The sequence below is a fragment of the Lynx rufus genome, unplaced genomic scaffold (assembly GCF_022079265.1).
Source record: "Lynx rufus isolate CCGP_SWC_20201006 ecotype Redwood Valley unplaced genomic scaffold, mLynRuf1.p SCAF_3, whole genome shotgun sequence".
NCBI classification, from domain to species: domain Eukaryota; kingdom Metazoa; phylum Chordata; class Mammalia; order Carnivora; family Felidae; genus Lynx; species Lynx rufus.
This window is the reverse complement of record NW_025814845.1, coordinates 52,669,101-52,690,289: the sequence shown is the minus strand read 5'-3', so window position 1 is coordinate 52,690,289 and position 21,189 is coordinate 52,669,101. Positions and strand designations below refer to the sequence as shown.

Genomic DNA, 21,189 nt, shown 5'->3' with positions numbered 1-21,189 from the left:
GGCAAAGAAATCAAGATTAAAAAGAAGAAAGACCCCCAAAAAGGTGGCTCTTAGATATTATGACTGTTGTCCTTGACAATGGCAGTTACACTGGTGTGTCAAGGGTAGAGTACAGAGAATTGAGAGTTAAATGGGCAAAAAGAAAGTGAAAACAATAAATACTAGTTCCTATTAGTAGCATGGAAAAAACTGATAGCCTGTTCAATGTATCTTCATAATACAGCTCAGCTAAGATATACTTATATTACAATTCTTTGAGGAAATTGATAATTTTTACATGACTTTTAGCAGTCACTTTCAATATTTACTTTCCATGTTACATGTCCAATTGTATGAAAATTTTGATATGCATAAACACTGTAAATGAGGTATTCTGAAAGTATACTTGGAGGCCTGAATTTTCTATTTTAGATGGGTACAATGATAAAATTATAAAATATTTGAAAAATGTCCACAATAATTTTTGCACCAAGAAGAAATAAACTGCACTATGGTAAATCTATTTCCTGGGGTTGGGGAACACAAAACTGATTATATTTAAGCATGGACCTTTTATTTATTTTTACCTTTCAGATGATAAGTCATTCTATTACCTTGCCTCTTTTAAAGTAACAAATATAAAATACAAAGAAAATTATGGAATGAAAAGCTCAAGAGAGTTTATAGAAAGGAGTCATCAGATTGAGAGAATGGTAAGTTCAATAGAAGTTCCAAAAGTTTATGTATTTTCTGTTTCACTTTCAATATGGTTGCTATAAGAACTTAGCTTCTTCCTGCCTTAACTTCTTCTGTGCACTGTAGATAATATATAGATCATATAGTTGTGAGGATTAAACAACTTAATATATGTAAAATATTTAGAATAATGTTATGTACCATTAAACGTATGTAGATTACAGTAGGCCACCAATTAGCAACAACAAAAAAACCTGATGAGTCAAATAGATGTTCTTCCTATTTTTAACTCTTGATTTTCTTTCCTGGTTCATTTTCCATAATCTTTTTCAACATAAGAATATAGGATTGCCATTTTGCCTTATCATTTTGTTTATTTTGCTTTTAAAATTATGTAAAGCATGGGGCGCCTGGGTGGCGCAGTCGGTTAAGCGTCCGACTTCAGCCAGGTCACGATCTCGCGGTCCGTGAGTTCGAGCCCCACTTCAGGCTCTGGGCTGATGGCTCAGAGCCTGGAGCCTGTTTCCGATTCTGTGTCTCCCTCTCTCTCTGCCCCTCCCCCATTCATGCTCTGTCTCTCTCTGTCCCAAAAATAAATGTTGAAAAAAAAAAATTAAAAAAAAAATTATGTAAAGCATCACATACGAGGATGTATGTTGGCAATTTTTGATGCCAATCTCAAATCTAGTTCTGCCCCTCAAATATTTTGGTTTCCCTTGAAAATGTACACATTTATCAAGGCATGTCTAATTTTGAAAGTATATAAGACAAGCTAGATCTTTACCTATCCTAGTAGAAAGTCAAATAGAATAGTCTTCTATTTTTTGTCCCATGAGAAGCTTGTCCACGGAGACCACAGATTTGTTTAGCAAAACCCAGTATATTAGCTTAAAGTGTACTCCTTAATGCTTAGGAGAGTTATTCTGGAACAACAGAGCAATAGCTCTGTAGAAAGGAGATTGAATTACTATGATTATTTATGATTACCCGTAAATACTAGCTCAATTAAAAGATGACCTTAGCACTCCAACCCTTCACTCATTGTACTTTCCTTTCTCTGAATTATTAACAATGTGGGAAAGTATTTGCATTTTATTTAGTTATGTATCTATATGTAGGTTGATTCTAACTATTGAAAACCAATGAAAGTATTTTTCATTTCCATAGTTGTTTAAATAGTGTTTGTCATTTAACAAGTGTTTATAATAATCATGTTGCAGCAATTCTTATGCTATTCAAAGAAGAATGCTCCCAGAAGCAATTTTAAATACAACTCACTTATTTTTTTAAAGTTCTCCACCATTTTGCTATATCTTCAGATATGTCCAAAGTCTCAATATTTCTTTATTTCTTTCATTCTTCTCAAAACTTTGTGCTTTCTGCTTCAATTTGAACTGGTTGCTTTCTAGGTCCACTTCAGAGAGGTAACCTGGGTCAAAACAGGACTGCTCTAGCATGTGAGATCCATTGCTTCTTGAATCCCATATTTTCCTTGATATGGTGGGTTATGTCCTCAAGCACCTTCCTTAAGAAAAAAGTGCATGGGAGGTAACATTTATGAATTACTTTATGTTGGAAAAAAGTCCTATGTTCCACTCAAGCAACAGTTCGAATATAAAACTTTAAATTGAAAATCACTTCTCTTCAGACCATCTGAAACCTTGCTTCATTTTTTTTACTCTATCACATGCAGCTGATGAGAGATGGTGTTTCTTTTAAGGAAATGTCTTCTTTCTCTAGAAGATTTTGTACTCTATTTTTTGTTTTCTAAAATTTCATAATGATGTGTCTTGGTATTTGATATTTGATATTTCATTCATTTTTGTTGGGATATCATCATACTTTAAAAAGTGTGTAAAACATTTCAAAGAATATCCAAGAACCCACCACCAATTTTCAGAACTTTACCAGTACTTCTGAAACCTCTATATGTTCTTCTCTCTCTCTCTTCTTCATAGTTAAACATTTCTATTTTGAATTTGGATTTAATCATTCTGTGGTTTTATCACCTATTTATGCATACTCAAATAGCATAGTATGCAATTTTACCTCTCTTGAACTTTATGTAAATGTAATTATATTATATCCTTCTGTGATTTCATTCTTTCACTCAACATTATATTTTTGAGATTTTTCCCATTTTGATGCATGTAGCTATAGCTCATTTATTTTCACTTCAGTGTAGAATGCCCTAAAAAGAATATACTACTAATTATTAATTCATTCTGCAATTGACAAACATTTGAGCTACTTTGTAATTCTGAATAATGCAGCTAATTAACATCCTTTCAGTTTAGCGCACGTACTCCTAGTGCATGTGCAAGAGCCTCCCGTAGGTCATGAACCAAGCAGATGGTTTGCTGGGTTACAGGTTATGCTAATACTTAGCTTTAGCAGATTTTTATCAATGGTTTTCCAGGGGGTTTGTAGACATTTACACCACCACCAGCAGGGCATGAGAGTTCATCTTGCCCTTCCTACTCACCAAAATTTTCTACAAAATTGACTTTTGCCAAACTGGTATCTGTATAAAATGGTAACTCATTGTGGATTCAATTTGCATTTTCCTGATTATTAATAAGGTTCACCAGTGGTTAGCAACCATTTGTATTTTGTCCTTTATAAATATCTACTCATGATTTTTTTCCCATTACTTTTCTTTTTCTTTCTTTTTTCTTTAGTTAACATACAGTGTAATATGACCATGTCTTCTTGTATTTTTGGTTTTTAATTTTTTCTAGAAACATTTTTGGAAAATGAATACTTTGTTCATTATATTATTGAAAAATTCTTTCAATTCAATCCTTTTTTCCATTTTGTGGCTTGCCTTTTCATTTTCTTTATAACATATTTTAATGAACAGTATTCTCAGTTTTAATATAGTTACGTACATCATTCTTTTGTTATTAGTGCCCTTTGTGTTTGTAAAAGAAATCCTTTCTGATACTGATGTCACTGTCAAAAAAATCCTTTTTCCTTTTTGCATTTAAGCATTCATTCTACATGGAGTTGATATTTGCATATGTGTTTGATTTAGAGATTTAATTTCATTTTTTGCCCCCCCCCCCATATGAGTAAGCAGTTCTCTTAGCACCACTGATTGAGCAGTCTTTTCTTTTTGGCTGATATGCCATGCCATTTCTGCCACAAATCAAGTTTCCATATGTGAATCTGGATGTTGCTGGGCTCTCTAATCTGTTCCATTGATCAGCTTGTTTTGCATTGTGTCAGTACCACAATGTTTTAACCTCTGCGGTTTGACAGTAAGTGTTGATACTGGTTATATTAGTTTCTTAGTGTTGCTGTACCAAATTACCAAAAACTAGTGGATTAAAATAACAGAAATTTATTCTCTCACAGTTATGGAGGCTAGAAATCTGAAATCAAGGTATTAACAGGGCTGGGCTCCTTGAAATGTTCTAGGGAAGAATCTTTATTTGCCTCTTTCAGCTTCTGGTAGGTTCAGTCATTCCCTGACATAGCTACATAACTGCAATCTGTGTTTCCATCTTCACCTGACCTTTTGCTCTGTGCTTCTCCACTCCAATAAAGGCATTGGATTATTAAATTAAAATCATTAGATTCAGGATTTTCCTGGATAAAACCACATTGGTTTTATCTTGAAATCCTTAACATAGGATCTGCAAAGATTCTACCAAATAAGATCACATTCACATGTTCCCAGACTTAGACATATCTTTTTAGGGGGCCATCATTCAACCCAGTACACCTGAATTTATCACCATCTTCTTCAGGTATGTCTTAGTTATTCTTAACCCTTTTCTTTTCATATCAAATAATACACACATATGCACACATACAAACATTTATATTGGGATTTTTATTCAGATTGCTTCAAATAGAGAGATTTAGAGAAATAATTGATATCTTCATTTATTTACCCATATTTACTATATTTCAATAAAGCTTTAATGTGTTTTTCTTAAAGGTCTTATTCATCTTTGGTTAGATTTAATAGTAAAAGCTCTTTTTTTGTCATTGCTTATAGTTTGGATATTAACCGTTTATCGACTATATGATTTGCAAATATTTTCTCTCATCCCATAGGTTGCTTTTTCATTTTGTTGATGGTTTCCTTTGCCATGCAGAAGCTATTAATTTAATGTAATCCCACTTGTTTATTTTTGGCTTGCTTATTTATTTATTTATTTATTTATCTGATTTTGTTGTCATATACAAAAAATCATTGCCAGGACCAGTGTCAAGGGCCTTTTTCTCCATGTTTTTTTTCTAGGAGTTTCATGGCTTCAGGTCTTAAATGTAAGACTTTAATCCATTTTGTATATGGAGTAGGATAAGGATCTAATTTCATTCTTCTGCATGTGAAAAACCAATTTTCCTAAGACCATTTATTGAAGAGATTATACTTTCCCCATTTTGTATTCTAGGTGACCTTGCCAAGGATTAGTTGACCATATATGCATGGTTTTATTTTTGGGTAGTCTATTCTTTTCTATTAGCCTACATATTGGGTTTTGTGCCAGTATCACACTGTTTTGATTACTATAATTTTGTAATATAATTTGAATTCAAGAAGTGTGATGCCCTCAGCTTTGTTCTTATTCAAGATTGCTTTGGCTATTCAGGGTCTTTTGTGGTTCAATATGAATTTTATGATTGTTTTTCTATCTGTGGAAAATTGCCATTGTAATTTTGATAGGTATTATATTGAATCTGTAGATTGCTTTGGGTAGAATGGACATTTTAACAATACTAATTTTTCTAATCCATGAACACAAGATATCTTTCCATTTATTTGTGTCTTCTTCAATTTCTTTTATCAATGTTTTATCATTTTCAGTGTACAAATCTTTCACCTCCTTGGTTAAGTTTACTAGTTTACTAGTACATATTTTACTGTTTTTGATGCTATTGAAAATTATATTATTTTCTTAATTTCTTTTTTAGATACTTCATTATTAGTGTATAGAAATGTGACTGACTTTTGTATTTTGATTGTGTATCTTCCAACTTCAATGAATTCATTGATTAGTTCTAACAGGTTTGTGAGGTGTGTGGGGAGGAAACATGTGTAATCTTTAGGGTTTTCTACTGTAAGATCATGTCATTTGTTAAGAGAATTTTACTTCTTCAATTCTGATTTGGATGGCTTTTATTTGTTTCTCTTACCTGGGATTTTTGTTTTCTTCAATAGCTGGGATTTTCAGCACTGGGTTGAACAGAAGTGGTGAGAATGGACATCCTTGTCTTGTGTCTGATTAAAGGAAAAGCTTTCAGCTTTTCAGCACTGAATATGATGTTAGCCATGGGCTTGTCATATATGACCTTTACTATGTTAAGGTACATGCCTAATTTGTTAAGAGTTTTTACTCATGAAAGGATGTTGAATTTTATCAAATGCTTCTTCTGTCTCCATTAAGATGATCATATGATTTTTATTTTTCATTCCGTTAATGTGGTGTGTTACATTTATCAATGTACTTACGTTGAACCATTCTTGTATTTCAGGGATAAATCCTACTTGATCATGGTGTATGATCCTTTTATGTGTTGTTGAATTTGGTTTGCTAGCATTTTGTTTAGGGTTTTTGCATCTATGTTTCATCAGGAATATTAGCCTGTACTTTTCCTATAGTCTTCTCTGGTTCTGGTATCAGGTAATGCTGGCCTCATAGAATTAGTTTAGAAGTATTTCTTCCTGTTCAATTTTTTGGAAGAGTTTGAGGTGATTGGTATTCTTTAAATGTTTGGTAGAGTTCACCAGTAAAGTCATCTAGTCCTGTACTTTTCTTTGTTGCAAGATTATTGTTTACTGATTCAGTCTCCTTTCTGTTATTGGTCTTTAAAGATTTCCTGTATCTTCATGACTTAGTTTTGATAGGTTGCATGTTTCCAGGAATATACCTATTTCTTCCATGTTATCCAATTTTTGGCTTGTAATTGTTCATAGCAGTCTCCTACTATCCTTTTTATTTCTGTGTATCAGTTGTAATGTCTCCTCTTCCATTCTTGATTTTATTTATTTGAGTCTTCTCTCTTTTTTTCTTAGTTTAACTAAAGGTTTGTCAATTTTGTTTAACTTCTCCAAAAGCCAATTCTTGGTTTCATTAATCTTCTCTATTATTTTTATGGTCTCTATTTCACTTATTTCTGCTCTGATCTATTTCCTTCCTTCTGCTAACTTTGGGCTTAGTTTTTATTTGTTTATTTTTTCTAGTTCCTTGAGGTATAAAGTTAGGTTTTTTATTGTAGATTCTTCTTTCTTGATGTAGGTGTTTATCACTATAAACTTCCCTCTTATAATTGCTTTTTATGTATCACTTAAGTTTTGGTATGTTGTGTATCAATATTGAATTTGTCTCAAGATTTTTTTTTTGCTTTTTTAAAGATGTTTTTGCTTTTGATTTCTTCTTTGATTTATTGCTTACTCAGGAATGTGTTGTTTTATCTCCACATATTTGTGAATTTTCTTATTTTCCTATTGTTATTGATTTCTAGTTGTATACCATTGTGATCAGAAAAGATAACTGATATTTCAATCTTCTTAAATTTATTGAAATTTGATTATAGCCTAACATATGATCTATCCTAGAGAATGTTCCATGCATACTTGAGAAAAATGTGTATTCTGCTGTTATTGGAGGGCATGTTCTGTATATGTCTTTTAGTCATTTAATTTATTGTGTTCAACTCTACTGTTTCTGCATTGATTTTCTGACTGAATGATCTAGTCAGTGTGTCAAGTGGGTTATTGAAATTCTCTATTATTGTATTGCTGCTAATTTCTCCCTACATTTCTGTTAATATTTATTTTATATATTTAGGTGCTCCAATATTAGGTTCAGCAAAAAAAAATTTAAGATAGTTATTTTCTCTAGTGTCATTCTCTGCCCCAAGGCCCATCTGAAATGCCAGAGCGAGATGTGTGGTAGGGTTTGCCACAAAACTGTTTTGTTTAGAAAACAGATTTATATTTTGACGTGTGCTCCATTGTTTTTGGCAGAGTTTAAAAAATAACTAATATAGTAATTAAAACAAGATAATAATTGTTTTCATTCTAAGAATTGCTAGTTTAATTATGTTAAAAAGTCACTGAAGAGTGACTATTTAATTCAATGCAATGCAGCAAGGAATTACTGTGTACCTTTTCTAAGACTAGCACTCAGCTAGATATTCTAACACAGACTGATCTTCACTTTCCCCTTGGAGATGTTAGGTAATTAATCAGTGCACTCTTGGAAAGATTCCACACCTTAGGGCCAGTGCTCTGAAAACTTTTTTTTTTAATTGAAAAATAAATATAAATAGAAGTTCTAATATTTTTCACATCCTCTATGAATCATTAGCTTCACTTTGAAAATCAATGCTCAGAATAATCCAAAAGATTATTACTAAATTACTTCACAGGTGATTGCACCCAGAGGTAAGAGGGTTGGGCTATTTATGTTATACCAATTAGAGCTGTCCAGGTAAGGTGGAGCATAAGCTCCCAGACATCAATAAGTGAGGTGCTCAGGCTAGACAAGGCAGGCCTCCGGAGAAGTACAGGTGTAAGCTGTTACCAATCAATATTTCTAGAAGCTGGATTATGAGTACACCTTCCCAGTAAATGCAGTTTAGATAGGGAACAAGTATGCTACATTTCATCTTTTACCATATTTCATCATCTGTAAGTGATTTCAGCTTCTTAAGAAACTCCTTAAGAAAGAGAAAAAAAAATATTTGCTTGTAAGTGATTATAGACATATAATTCCCATTGGCTAGGCCTCCAGATCATCTGAGACATGATCCTGACTTTGCTTCTTCTTCTTCTGTTGCTCTGTTGCTCTGTAAATTCCTATTCCCATAATAAATGGAACACTTTGGGTAGAAAGTACCAGAAACCCAATTAACAAGTCAAACAGAAGGAAGGAAGGAAGGAAGGAAGGAAGGAAGGAAGGAAGAAGGAAGGAAGGAAAGGAGGGAGGGAGGGAGGGAGGGAGGGAGAGAAGACTGTGGGAAAACCTAGAGATTCATTTGACTTCAGATATGGTGGGATTCAGAGGCTCAAACAATGTCTTCAAGCTATTATTATTATTCTCCATGTGGCACACAAAATAGCTTACATTAATTCTATATTCACATGTTACCAGGTTATTAACTGAAGCAAGAAAAGAAATTTTTCCGTAATAGTCCTTGAAGGAAATTTTGAAGAATCAATATAGTTGGCTAAAGTTGGAATACCTCCTCAACCCTTCACTAATCACTGTGACCAAGAGAGTAAACCTGTGCTACCTTGTGTTAGGTGGGAGAAGGGGCAAGTTTAATTTCAACTGGATCATATGGAATGATTTCTCTGTAGGCAAGCAGGGATCTCTTAGCAGAAAAAAAAGGGGAAGTACCAATGGGTATACAATAACTCTAATTCTAAAAATTTTTATCTCTAACCCAGATATCTCTGAACCCTAGACTTGTACGTTCAATGGTCTACTTGACATTTCCACATGGATTTCTCACAGGCATCTTGAAGTTATAACTAAATCCAGTTTTTGAAAGTTGTTGCCTTCTCACTCTCTCTTTCCTACATTTTTCCACTCAACAAATGGCATCACTGTCCATCTAGTTGCTAGAATACTATTTTTCCTTATCCTCATGTCTAATCCATTCACATTTGATGTTTCTACTTCTAATTCACTATCTCTATCCTGGACCTAGATAATCATTCATATAGCCAGCTCACCATAATCATTGCTTCCACTCAGGCTCCCTCTAATATCTGTCTACATAGCAACCTCTAATATCTGTCTACATAGCAACCAGATGTTAGGAGCACCTGGGTGGCTCAGTTGGTTAAGTGTTCGACTCTTGGTTTAGGGTCAGGTCATGATCTCATGGTTTCATGAGTTTGAGCCCCCCATCAGGCTCTGTGCTGACAGTGCGGAGCCTGCAGAGGATGTCTCCCTCTCTCTCTGCCTCTCCCCCACTCACACTGTCTCTGTCTCTCTCAAAATAAATAAAATTAAAAAACTAAAAACCCCATACAATAGGTTTTATTTTGGTTAAAATTTCGTAAGTGGCTTAGAATAAGTCATTTTATGTACTTATAATAAAATCCAAGCTTTTTACAAAGTCGTCTAAGGAGCTTAATGCTCTGCCCCTGACTATTCCTCCAATTTCTACACTCCTCCTTTCTCACTGTTCTCTATCATATTGACTTTTTTTTTTTTTTGAGGGGTGGGGGATGCTCTGCACATTCTATTTCTTCTACCTGGAAGATTGTCCCATGATCTTGCTCTTGCTTACTCTTTCTGATTTTTTAGATTTCACTTAAATGTCCCTCCTTGGAAAACCCTTACATATTATAGACCCTCCAACCATAAAACTATCTTATTTAACTATATGAGTTGCCTCTTGTAATTAATTTATTTTTGCTTATTGCTGTCCCTCTATTCTATGAGTTCAGGGACCACAACTTTTTATTTACTAATTTTTAATGTTTATTTATTGTGAGAGAGAGAGAGCGAGCACAAGGGGGAGGTGCAGAGAGAGAGGGAGAGAAACAATCCCAAGCAGGCTCCGCATTGTCAGCACAGAGCCTGATGCGGGGTTTGAACTCATGAACTGTGAGATCATGACCTGAGCCAAAAACAAGAGTTGAACCCTAGTCAACTGAACCACCCAGGTACCTCATTTACTAATTTTTATCCAGTGTTGTCACAGTGCCTTAAACATAGAAAACTCTTGATCCATTGTGTTGAATGAATAAGTAAATGAGAAAAAAAAGGAAGGGGACAGAATATAGTGAAAAAGACATGAAGAGATGCAAAAGCCAGCATTTTTTTTTTCTTCACACTGTTGTTTATGATTAACCACAGCTGGAGAATCAGTTAATGAAAATGTTATTGTGTACCTATTTTGTGTAAGACTATGAAGAATGCCAAGATTTGAATAGCACAGTCTCTTGCTTATTGTAGTTTATAATATAGTTTATGTATAAAATTCTGTGCGTGTAAAAGAATACAAACTGAAAAATTAGACAAGAAGATGATTTGGTAATATGAAAGCTTCCACAGTACAGAATGTAATTGTCAAATATATATGATGTGAATGAAAGGTATTCTAGGAGTTCAGAGGAAGGAAAAATTCTTTTGAGCTAAGAGGAAGTTTTCTTGGAGAGGAAAGGGACAAAGGATTTGTTTTATTGGTGTATTCACCCTCTGTTATTATATATTCCCCTGACAGTAGCAGAAAATCTTTAAACTTGCCTGACTTATTTTCGTGGGTGGACCTGGAAAGGGATTCCCTAGGTGGCATCCAGTAACTACTGATCTTTATGAGGACTTAATCTGAATGCAGTTCCCAGCCAGAGGGAAGGTGCAAGCTCAAGCTTGTGAAAGATAGTAACTGGATGTCCTATTAGTCAGAGTCACACGTATTGTTTCAAACACGTCATTTTGTTTTTTGATGCTGGAGTTCAAGCCAAGGACTACAAGTGGGATCTGATTTTAAGGTGAACTTTCCCTCCATTTTAGCTTAACCTCTATCTTGTTTTAAACAGAATAATCTCTAAAAAACAACGACAACAACAACAACTATTCTTTGATTTGGACATGAAAAGGGAAAGATACAATTTGTTTTTGTAATTTGGACTAAATGTAGTATTACTGAGTTCTCAGTAGAAAAATATAAACATAAGTTAATTTTCTCTAGAATTTGCTTACAATAATGATTAGGTGTCTGAAAAGGAACCATTTTTCAGAAGCAGAAAAAAAAAGCAACCTCCCAAGAGATGATCTTTTATAAGGTTTAGATTCAGGACATAAAAGATGTATTTGAGGTCTTCTTTAAAAGTTTCTTGCCCCAGGACCTCTCTACTTCCACCAACCTGAACATCTGTCATCAGCTATATAAATTGCTCAGAGTTGTCAGTGTTACTTAATATACTTGAGAACACCAGATCTAGGGCCAGATTCCCTGAGTTCAAATGCCAGAATCAGCATTTCCTATGCCACCTCAGATCAGTGTACTTAAGTGTCCTCATCCAGTTTTTTTTTTTATCTTCAAAATGAGGGTGATGAGAATTTTAAAAATACTTTACTCCTAAGATGGTGTGAGGTTTAAACAAAGGAATTGGGTCAATGTATACTGTGTAGTATGGACTTTAGTACATGTAAACTATTATTTGTGGTCACATCAATCCTGTACTGTACCCATTTTTAAACAGAGGTCAACTCCTCAGGAGATGATAGGCTTGTTAACAATAACATTCTAGTTTGAACAGATTCTTAGTACTTTCTTATATCTGTCTGATATGACAGAATCCCGATCCTTTCCCCTACTGCCATTATGTGCACAGGTCAAAATTTCAGGGGACATTTATGTAAATTGTTGCAGACCTTAAAATCATATTTTTCTCCAGGTTACTTGATATAGGAAAATAAAATGAATTCAGAGAAGCTTAGTGAAATCATAAGTGACATACCTCAAAACTGATCCAAACCCTTAGAATGACAATACAAAAGGGGGGTCACCACTAGAGTCTCCTGCCTCCCACCTTGCTTTATATTCCCATAGATTTCTACTTTTTGGAAAAAATTTTAATTTTTTTAATGTTCATTTATTCTTGAGAGCGATAGACAGAGTTGAGTGGTGGAGGGGCAGAGAGCTAGAGACACAGACTCCAAAGCAGGCTCCAGGCTCTGAGCTGTCAGCACAGAGCCCGACATGGGGTTCCAACTCACGGGTCACAAGATCATGACCTGAGCCAAAGTCGGACATTTAACCAACTGAGCCACCAAGGTGCCTCAAAGGATTTCTACTTCTACTTTGCAATAAGATTTGCAGATAAAACAAAACAATGTGCTATTCTCTTCTTCTCTTTACCATATTGCTGATTTTTAATTCATTTATTCATTCATGGATTTTCACCATAATTCATCAAACATGCATTGAGTGTTTACTGTGGGCCAGGCAGTGTCCCAAACACTGGAAATACAAAGATGAATCAGACACACTCCCTACCATCATATAGCTCACAGTCTACAGTGAGAAAGCCACAATTGTAAACGGGTGTGATAATTGCTATAACAGCCTCATGTGCAAGTTGCTGGGGTGGCCCAAATAATGGAGTATTAAACTTTGAGGAGGGCAAGTCAAAGATAACTTATTTGTCACTGGAGAGTCTGAATAGTATCAGAACTGTAATTAAAGGAATTGCAGAGGGAAAAAGTGCATTGTAGAAAGAGGGAAATGAAATGTGCAAAGCCATAGAGGTGTGAATCAGTCTAGTGGGATTAGGACAGAGCAGGTAACTCAGTAGATGAAAAAATAGGCTTTGAAGGTAGGGATGGCTCAAGGGCCACTGAAGGGATAAGATTGCAGAGCTCATGCTGAGGGAGACAGAGGGCTTGAAGTGGGAGGATCACATCCTCAAATTTGTACTTTGGGGATATCACTCCGGTTGGTACTATTGTGGGGGAACAACTGAGGGGAGAAAAGACAGAGTAGAACCACATAAACGTGCCAGTGAGGGGATGCTGCAGAGACCCAGGCACAAGTTTCAAAGGAGCTGATTTTAGACTACAGCCGTGGAGTTGGAGGAAAGGAGAGAGATTCAATATTGAGTAGGTAAAATCTATTGAGCATTGTTATTAGTTTAAAGGCGTCAAGGAGAGGGAGAAATCTTGTGGAGAGGGAGACAATATCCCCTCTTCCCAGTGGATGTAGTATTTGAGGGGAAAGATTTACCATGGTGGTGGGCCTTCTGTAAACTTATGTGGACCTGGAATTTCTGATTTCTGACGCTCAGTCCAGTGCTTTTTACTGTGAGGCAGTGCCTCAACAGTCTTTTGGGAATTAGGTCCCAGGAAATCAGCTCACTGAACATTCAAATCCTTCAATGGCTCAGGCTGGAGAAGCTGAGTAATAAAATGCTGATGGTATGGAGTGTGGTGAAACTGCCTGCCACGGAAAGATGACTAACAAGTGAGGGTGTCAGAGTCAAATGACACGTCCTTACTTATTATGTCAAATGCTTTAGTAATGGGATAATTATTTAAGAAAGCAAAGAGTTGAGGGGTGCCTGGGTGGCTCAGTCGGTTGGGCATCCAACTTGGGCTGAGGTCATGATCTCATGGTCCATGGGTTAGAGCCCCGCGTCGGGCCCTGTACTGTCATAACAGCTTGGAACCTAGATTCTGCTTTGGATTCTGTGTCTCCCTCTCTCTCTGCCCCTCCCCAGCTCAGGCTCTGTCTCTTTCTCTCTCTCTCAAAAAGTAAATAAACATTAAAAAAAATCTTAAGAGAAAGCAAAGAGTTGAAACAAACAATGGACTGGATGCCATATTTGGAAATACCACAAACTTAGGATGGGCTTTCTTAAAAGTGAGGATGCTTCCTTTAAAAATAGCACAGGTACTTAAATTCATTTGACAATGATCAAATGAACATTATCAATAGTTTGCTATATGACGGGCAAGGTGTGAAATGTGTGAAACATTATTTCATTTAATCTTCAAAACAACTCTGAGGTAGATATTGTTGTTATCCTGTTTTACAGAAGCTGAACAAAAGTATACAGTTTTGTTAAAGTTATTCAGTTCTGCAAAAATTAGAACCTCTTTTAGTCTTACCACTGTGATAAACCAGTTCCCGTCTGGGAAAAAAACAAAATTCTTATTTTTGCCTCAACTCTCTAGAAAAGACAAAGGAGTAACATTTTTCTTATGACTAATACTTCTATTGTTTAATTATTCTAATCAGATGTCTAGGATATTTCGACGTTCTTCTGGAGGAGGTCGGTTTATCAAATCTCATGTTATCAGACTGAGGTATGTATACGTAGTTTGCAACTTCAAGCCAGTATCCTTAAGAAGTACTTGATCAACATGACTGCCCAGCTCCCTTGGGAAAATCTTTACAGGAACACAAAGATTTCATAAACCCTGAGTAGTCAGCTTATGGTGCACAGACATTTCCCAGTCATGACAGGAATATGTCTGGAGGCAATGCCAGTCATTAGACGCTGGAAGGGGAAGAATGGCACTGGTACTGGGCTAAGTAGAATTTAGATGAGCTCTTTTTGGTTATCCTCTTTGTAGGGCTATCCAATAATCAGACTATGACTCTCTCTGCAGTAAGATTTTTCTTTAACGCCATTGCATTTTTATTATTATCTCTAATACCTTTTCATTTTTATTTTTGGATGAGAGGCAGTATGCATAAATTAAACATACATATGTTATGAGTCTCAAACAAATTATTAGAATCCATCTAATAATTAGTATATACTTTTTTATATGACGTCCAAAAGGCTTAGCATTTACTGAAATAATGTATCTTGTTTTCTACCCATTTTGGTGAAAAATTTTAAAATTTTTCGGTGGCTATAAATCAATATACAAATATAAATACACGTAATACTTAGTAGTCTGCTTCATTTCTTGACGATAAAAATACCTGTGGTTAAGGAGAACCTGCCTTTTCTTCTCCTCTCTTCCACTTTTGTTCCTTTCTTACTTTACTTTCTCTCTCCTTCCTTCCTACTTTGATTCTTTATATGTTTCAAGGTGAAATTCATTCTCAAAAGGTAACTAGAGGCTTTCTAGACCTATACATGGTATAAATGCATATCTTTGAACCTCTTATCAAAACATTTATTTTAATAAGTGCTTTCTCTAATTATCCACTTACCAAACATACGTAAACTATCAAATTCCAAAACATAAATAACTTAACACAATAAAGGTTTACTTCATTTCCATGACATAGTCCAAAGAGTCAGAAGTGGCCACAGGGGACATGGGTACTGGGAGGGACTGCAGAATGGAATTGCCCACTAGATCTTTGGTATCTGGTTGGCAAATCCAGGAAGAGTGAAAGCAGGGAGGGTGGTATGGGAAGTTTTCAGGGGCCAGGCTGGAAGTGGGATACATCATTTCTGCCCACAGAATTCACTAGAGTTACAATAAACTGCAAAGGAGGCTAGGGAATGAAATTTAGCCCTGTGGTCAGGAGGCAAAGGTAACTGGGTTTCGTGGGCACAAAGCATTGTCTCTGCCACACCACTACTGAAAAATGGTGTTGGTTACCGTGGCTTATAATGTCTTCAAAAGCAAATTCTTTAAGTGCATATAAAGCATGATTTCATGAACATGTCTTCCTTTCACTACCGCCTGCAGACTGTGACCTAATTAAGGAGAAAGAACAATTTTTTCCAGCTCTGTATCCTACTCAGCGTTTCTGGAGATAATTTAGAAATCTGATACACACATATTTCATCCATTTTTAAAAATTTAGTGGGAATCTTAATAGGTAAAAATAGTTAATAATTAGAGAGGTGGCTTTGTTGTTATTATTTCTATTTATCTGCTTTTTTCTCTTTAGTCCAGATGAACAAGGTATGAACATCCTTATGGTGCTTATGTTTCGATACCCATCTACTGATAGTGCTGAGCAAATCAAGAAAAAAATTGAGAGGATTTTATATCAAAGTCTGAAGACAAAACAGTTGCCTCTGACTATAAACAAATCATCATTCACGCTCACATGTAAGTCCTTTTATCATCTTTGTGGTTCCTTGGCAATCCTCTTTATTTTTCATAAGGATTTAGATCAATGTCTTCTCCCATTTTAAGACTTCACCACTGATATAGCAATGTAAATCTAAAATATAAATTCACTATAAGGCAAATTTTAATTTTGGAAATTATTTTCATATTTGATTAGGTGTTTTGCTAAGGTTTCTAAAATTTTTCCCATGTATCATGTTGGATCTTTGCAAAAGCATGAGAGGGAAAGTATTATTTTCACCACTGTAAGGAATCTGAGCCTCAAGGAAGATATAAGACAGGGCATTAGCAAGCCTTGGGGGCCAAAATTAAAGCACAGGTGTTCTGACTCCCAGAGATCTTTACAGGTCAGTTCTGGGGATGAGCACCTATAGTATCAAGAAAACCAACATCTTTAGAAAGGTTTACCACTGTAGGAAGAACCATTGCCATGATCTATGAAGAAGTTCTCTGGATCATTTCCAACTTAAAACAATGTTTTGTTCATTTCCTCCTTTATTCCTCACAAAATAAAATCAAAAAAGTTATTTTGTTTTCCCCCAAAAGTAGACAAAAATAAAGATGTTAAGAAATTAAAACTACCTTTAGCTAGTTGGAATCTAAACTGAGATGCATAACCATGGGGTTCCAATGATAAGTTTCATGGTCGAGTACTGTGGCTTTTTAGTTCCTTACCCCTTCCCCACAAACACTAGCAGATGTCTCACATGCGGTAGGTGCTCTGGTTCTGTTCATTGTTTTGATTAAGTACACCAAGGGCAGAGATTCCTGATTTGCCCTTTGGACCAGAAAGTCTGTTCCCGTCAAAGTATCCATGAATTTAAGAAAAAGATTATTTAAAGTTAATTTCTCTGTTTTTAGAAATCAGGAAACCCCCTTAAAATCCATTTTGAGATAGAATCCTCACACACAGTAATGACAACTTTCATGAATTAGAAATAATGAAGAGTGTACTATCTACCTTAAGTGTTAATCAATTATATTCCAAAGTAAAAGATGATATTTTTCAGCATTCCATAAAGGGCAATCTCAAATTAAATTTCAATTCCTGATAATATAATTTCTCCTAATGCATGATCATGTATGCTAAAATAAAATATCCATCATAAAAGACATGTCAAAGGGATTTTTTTTTACAATTAAAAAATAATTTTTCCAATATTTTTAAAAATAATTTTTCAGACTTCTTGGTCATGCACACTGACTTTTTACCCTACAGGTTATTGTTTTAATATCAAATAATTATATTCTATAACCATACTCCATAACCAAAATTCTGCTACAAACATTTTCTTCTGCCACATATATATCTCCTGTTACATAAAGAGAAGTGAAACGCCCAGGAAACCTCTAGCACAGTTTGGGGTTCATATCCCTTCTTGTGGAGAAGTCAGTGTTCCTGAGGAAATCGTTATATACCTCTCAATTTTCTCTGACAAATAAACAAAACAAACAAACATCAAACCAAAAAAAATGCAATGAAATTGAACTTAAAAGAACGTGAAGAAAAGTTTGAAGGGAAAAAGATGTCACAGAAGGGAGGCATAAAGTGGTATGGGGAGAGTGTCCCTGGACAGGCTGTATATCAGAGCTTCTTCATGCCTCTAGTTCCTGCTGCCTGAGCAGGAACCTTCTACAATATTCACCAGGAGGAAGAATCCCCAGTGAGAGAAGACCATCAACTCATATTGACTGAATTCCTATTGTTTATAGACCAGGGCCGGAAATGGGGCTGTGAAGAGTCTGTGATGCCCTTGGCTCCCTGGAGCTGCCCCTTTACACTGGCCACCAGGCATGTGCCTGACACGCATGGTCTGGTGCACCTAATACAGAGAGCACCAGCTGCATGGGAATCAGAGATTGCCTCTTCCAGTTATGCTAGGGCTCTCAAAGAAGGCAATTAGGGATATTTATCCTTACCATTCTTTCCCAATGTCCTTTGCAGATTTCATAGCAAAAATCAGAAAATAACAAAAATGCTCTCTTTTCATTTCTAAGTAAAATTATACATTTTGGACCAAATCAGATCTGAGTTATGTATATATTCCTTGACTGAAAAATCTAATGCCCTCTTGAAAGATGGATAATAAGCATTTCTTCTAGTGATAATTTGAACAAAATCACATATAAACAAGAACATATTCTTTGACCAACTAATTCAATTTTTGGTTATTGCAGCTATCGACAGCAAAAGGATGAGGAATCTTCTCAACAGCCGTAAGTTCCAAAACCCACCACTGTCTATTTCATAACAAAGATAATGAATCAAAGTCACAGAAAAGTTAGAAGAAGAATTCATCAAGTCTTTTTTGCTCATCTTACGTTTTTGTAAACCACCTAGTGTTTTATTAATGGTTATTATTTTTTAATGCTTATTTATTTTTGAGAGAGAAAGAGAAAGACAGAGCGTGAGTGTGGGAGGGACAGAGAGAGAGAGGGAGACACAGAATCCAAAGCAGGCTCTAGACACTGAGCTGTCAGCACAGAGCCTGATGTGGGGCTTAAACTCATGGACTGCAAGATCATGACCTGAGCTGAAGTTGGACGTTTAACTGACTGAGCAGCCCAAGCACCCTTATTGCTGGTTATTTTTAATATTTAAAACATTTAAGTTTATAAATTTACACCAAATACAGTTTTAAGTTTTATGACTTGCAGAATGTAGTAAAAGAAAATTCATAGCTTCTTGATATTATGCTTTTTGTGACTATATTTCTAACATTGTATTTTGAACATTTTAAGGTGTATTTCTTTATTTTGAGAGAAAGTGTGCATGCAGGGGAGGGGCGGAGAGAGAAAGAGGAAAGAGAATCCCAAGCGGACTCCACGCCATCAGTGCAGAGCCCCATGTGGGCATCTAACCCACAAACTGTGAGATCAGGACCTGAGCTGAGACCTAGTTGGACACGTAACCAACTGAGCCACCCAGACGCCACCTAACATTGTATTTTCATATTCTCTTTAAATATTTCTATTTTAATATTCTCTCAAATTCAAGAGAATGTTTTAAAGTGGTAACTAGTTAGGGTTTTTCCTGTTAAATTTCTGTTTTCTTTCATTTTTGTTAAAATATCTGCTGTGTATACTTTCTGCCTTCTCTCAATTTCCTTTATCTCAATTTCTTATAGGATTATTGGGTCATACACTTTCCCCTATAAATTCTATACACATTATTCCGTTTTCTTCTAGTGTTTTGTTGTAGAGGAAGAGTCTAAGGCTGCTGCATTTTTTATTTTTACATAGGTTAACTTTTTTGTTCTTGGATGAATGTAGGAAATCTTTATCCTAAATTTTTTGTCAAGAAATCTAGACAATTATATTTTGCACTGAATTTTGACTAGGACATTATGAATGTTTTCAATCTGTACACTGTTTTTTTTTTCTTATTCTGGAAAAATGTTCCATTGTACATTTGATGATTGATTTCCATTCCAATTTTTCTTTTTCTTCTCCCTCAGGAACACCAATGATTTATTTGAATTCCATTTTCTGCTCCCCATATCCATCATTAGTTCTAGTTACAGTTCAGGTCACTTTCCTCCACATTCCGAAAGATCTTATCAATTCTGTACTCCCCCAAACCACTTATCTCAGTTGTCTGGTGTTACTTTTCCTCTTCCATGTGGATTTCATATCTGCTATGATATGCCTGTGATATCTAGAATTTTATTTGATTACCGACAGCTCTTTTGTTATGTGTACTCTTCTCACAGCATATTTTTCCTCTTATGTTTGGCTGCTTTTGTTACATTAAGATCATGTTTACTTGCACAACTTGGCTGGTAACAAACATGTTTCCTAAAATTTTTTGTGGAAGATAACTTTCAGAAATATGTCTGTCTTCTGAGTTTTTATATCATCTGATTTGGGGGTCCCTAACCATACTATACAGTAAGATGCAGGGTTAAGGTTTGATCTTACAAGCAGAGTTTATGAAAACTACATCAGTCTCCCCCTTTGCACCACCAAATGTAGCATTCGCTGATGCCAGTGCTCTTCCTTTCACTGCTTAAATACTTTTTATGAGGCATCTCAGCCCGTTCTTGGTGCTGTAACTAAATATCATAGACTGGATAGTTAATAAACAGCAGAAATTTGTTGCTCACAATTCTGGAGGCTAGAAGTGTGAGACCAGGGTACCAGAGTGGTCCAGTGGGGATCCTCTTCCAACTCATAGATTTAAAGAATCATCATGCCATGAATAGAGGGGCTAGAGATCTCTCTGGAGACTTCCAAAGCACTAATCCCATTCATGAGGGCTCTGCCCTCCTGACTTAGCACCTTCCAAAGGCCCTACCTTGTAATACCATCACCTCTAAGAGTTAGGATTTTGACATAAATTTGACAGGTTCACATTCAGACCACTGCATGAGGTTAACTACATTTTCATAGAATTTCTCATCTTTCCTATATCTCTCTACAGGACGGTGTGCCAGAAATGTGGCTTCTGCATACATACATACATAGGAAGAAAAGAGTTTATGAGTCACAGTGGGATGGCTTAACCTATAGTATCTGCTTGGCTGGGAACAAGTGCAGTGTAGCTTAATTTCCTGGACTGGGGAATCCCCATAGCAGTAAGACAATGGCTTTGTCATCTTACCAGGATTCTCCACACCATTCTGGTTCACAAGCTAGAGCTTATATAGTCCAAGAAGTTGCTCTCAAACCCCACTGGCTATTGGAGTTTCTACCAGAATTTATATATTTTTTTTTCTTATTTTTCCTTATGTTGTGGTGATTTTGCTCTGTTGCCTTTGAAAAAATACCAGACTCAGATTTTTCATCTGCAATATGAGGATGACACCTAGCATAGGAATTGAGAAAATTAGAGAAAATATATGTAACAGTACATAAAGGGCCTGGCTCACAACTACTACATAGTATTTATATTAGCATTACTTTCATGCATATTTTAAGAGGAATTTGGGAGAGGAAGTATCTATTAGGTACTACCAATATATTAGCCTAGAAATCCCATCTG

General features: G+C 35.5%; 1 protein-coding gene across 1 annotated transcript in view; it reads left to right on the top strand.

The window, feature by feature from the left end:
• The window catches only part of LOC124521070 (transmembrane protease serine 11F), a 71,024-nt gene that overhangs the window by 39,134 nt on the left and 10,701 nt on the right, over window positions 1-21,189 (top strand). The window contains exons 3-6 of the mRNA XM_047092250.1: window positions 574-692; window positions 14,398-14,465; window positions 16,021-16,184; window positions 18,384-18,422. Coding sequence (XP_046948206.1) covers window positions 574-692; window positions 14,398-14,465; window positions 16,021-16,184; window positions 18,384-18,422 — 390 coding nt within the window. The remainder of the gene's footprint in view (window positions 1-573; window positions 693-14,397; window positions 14,466-16,020; window positions 16,185-18,383; window positions 18,423-21,189) is intronic.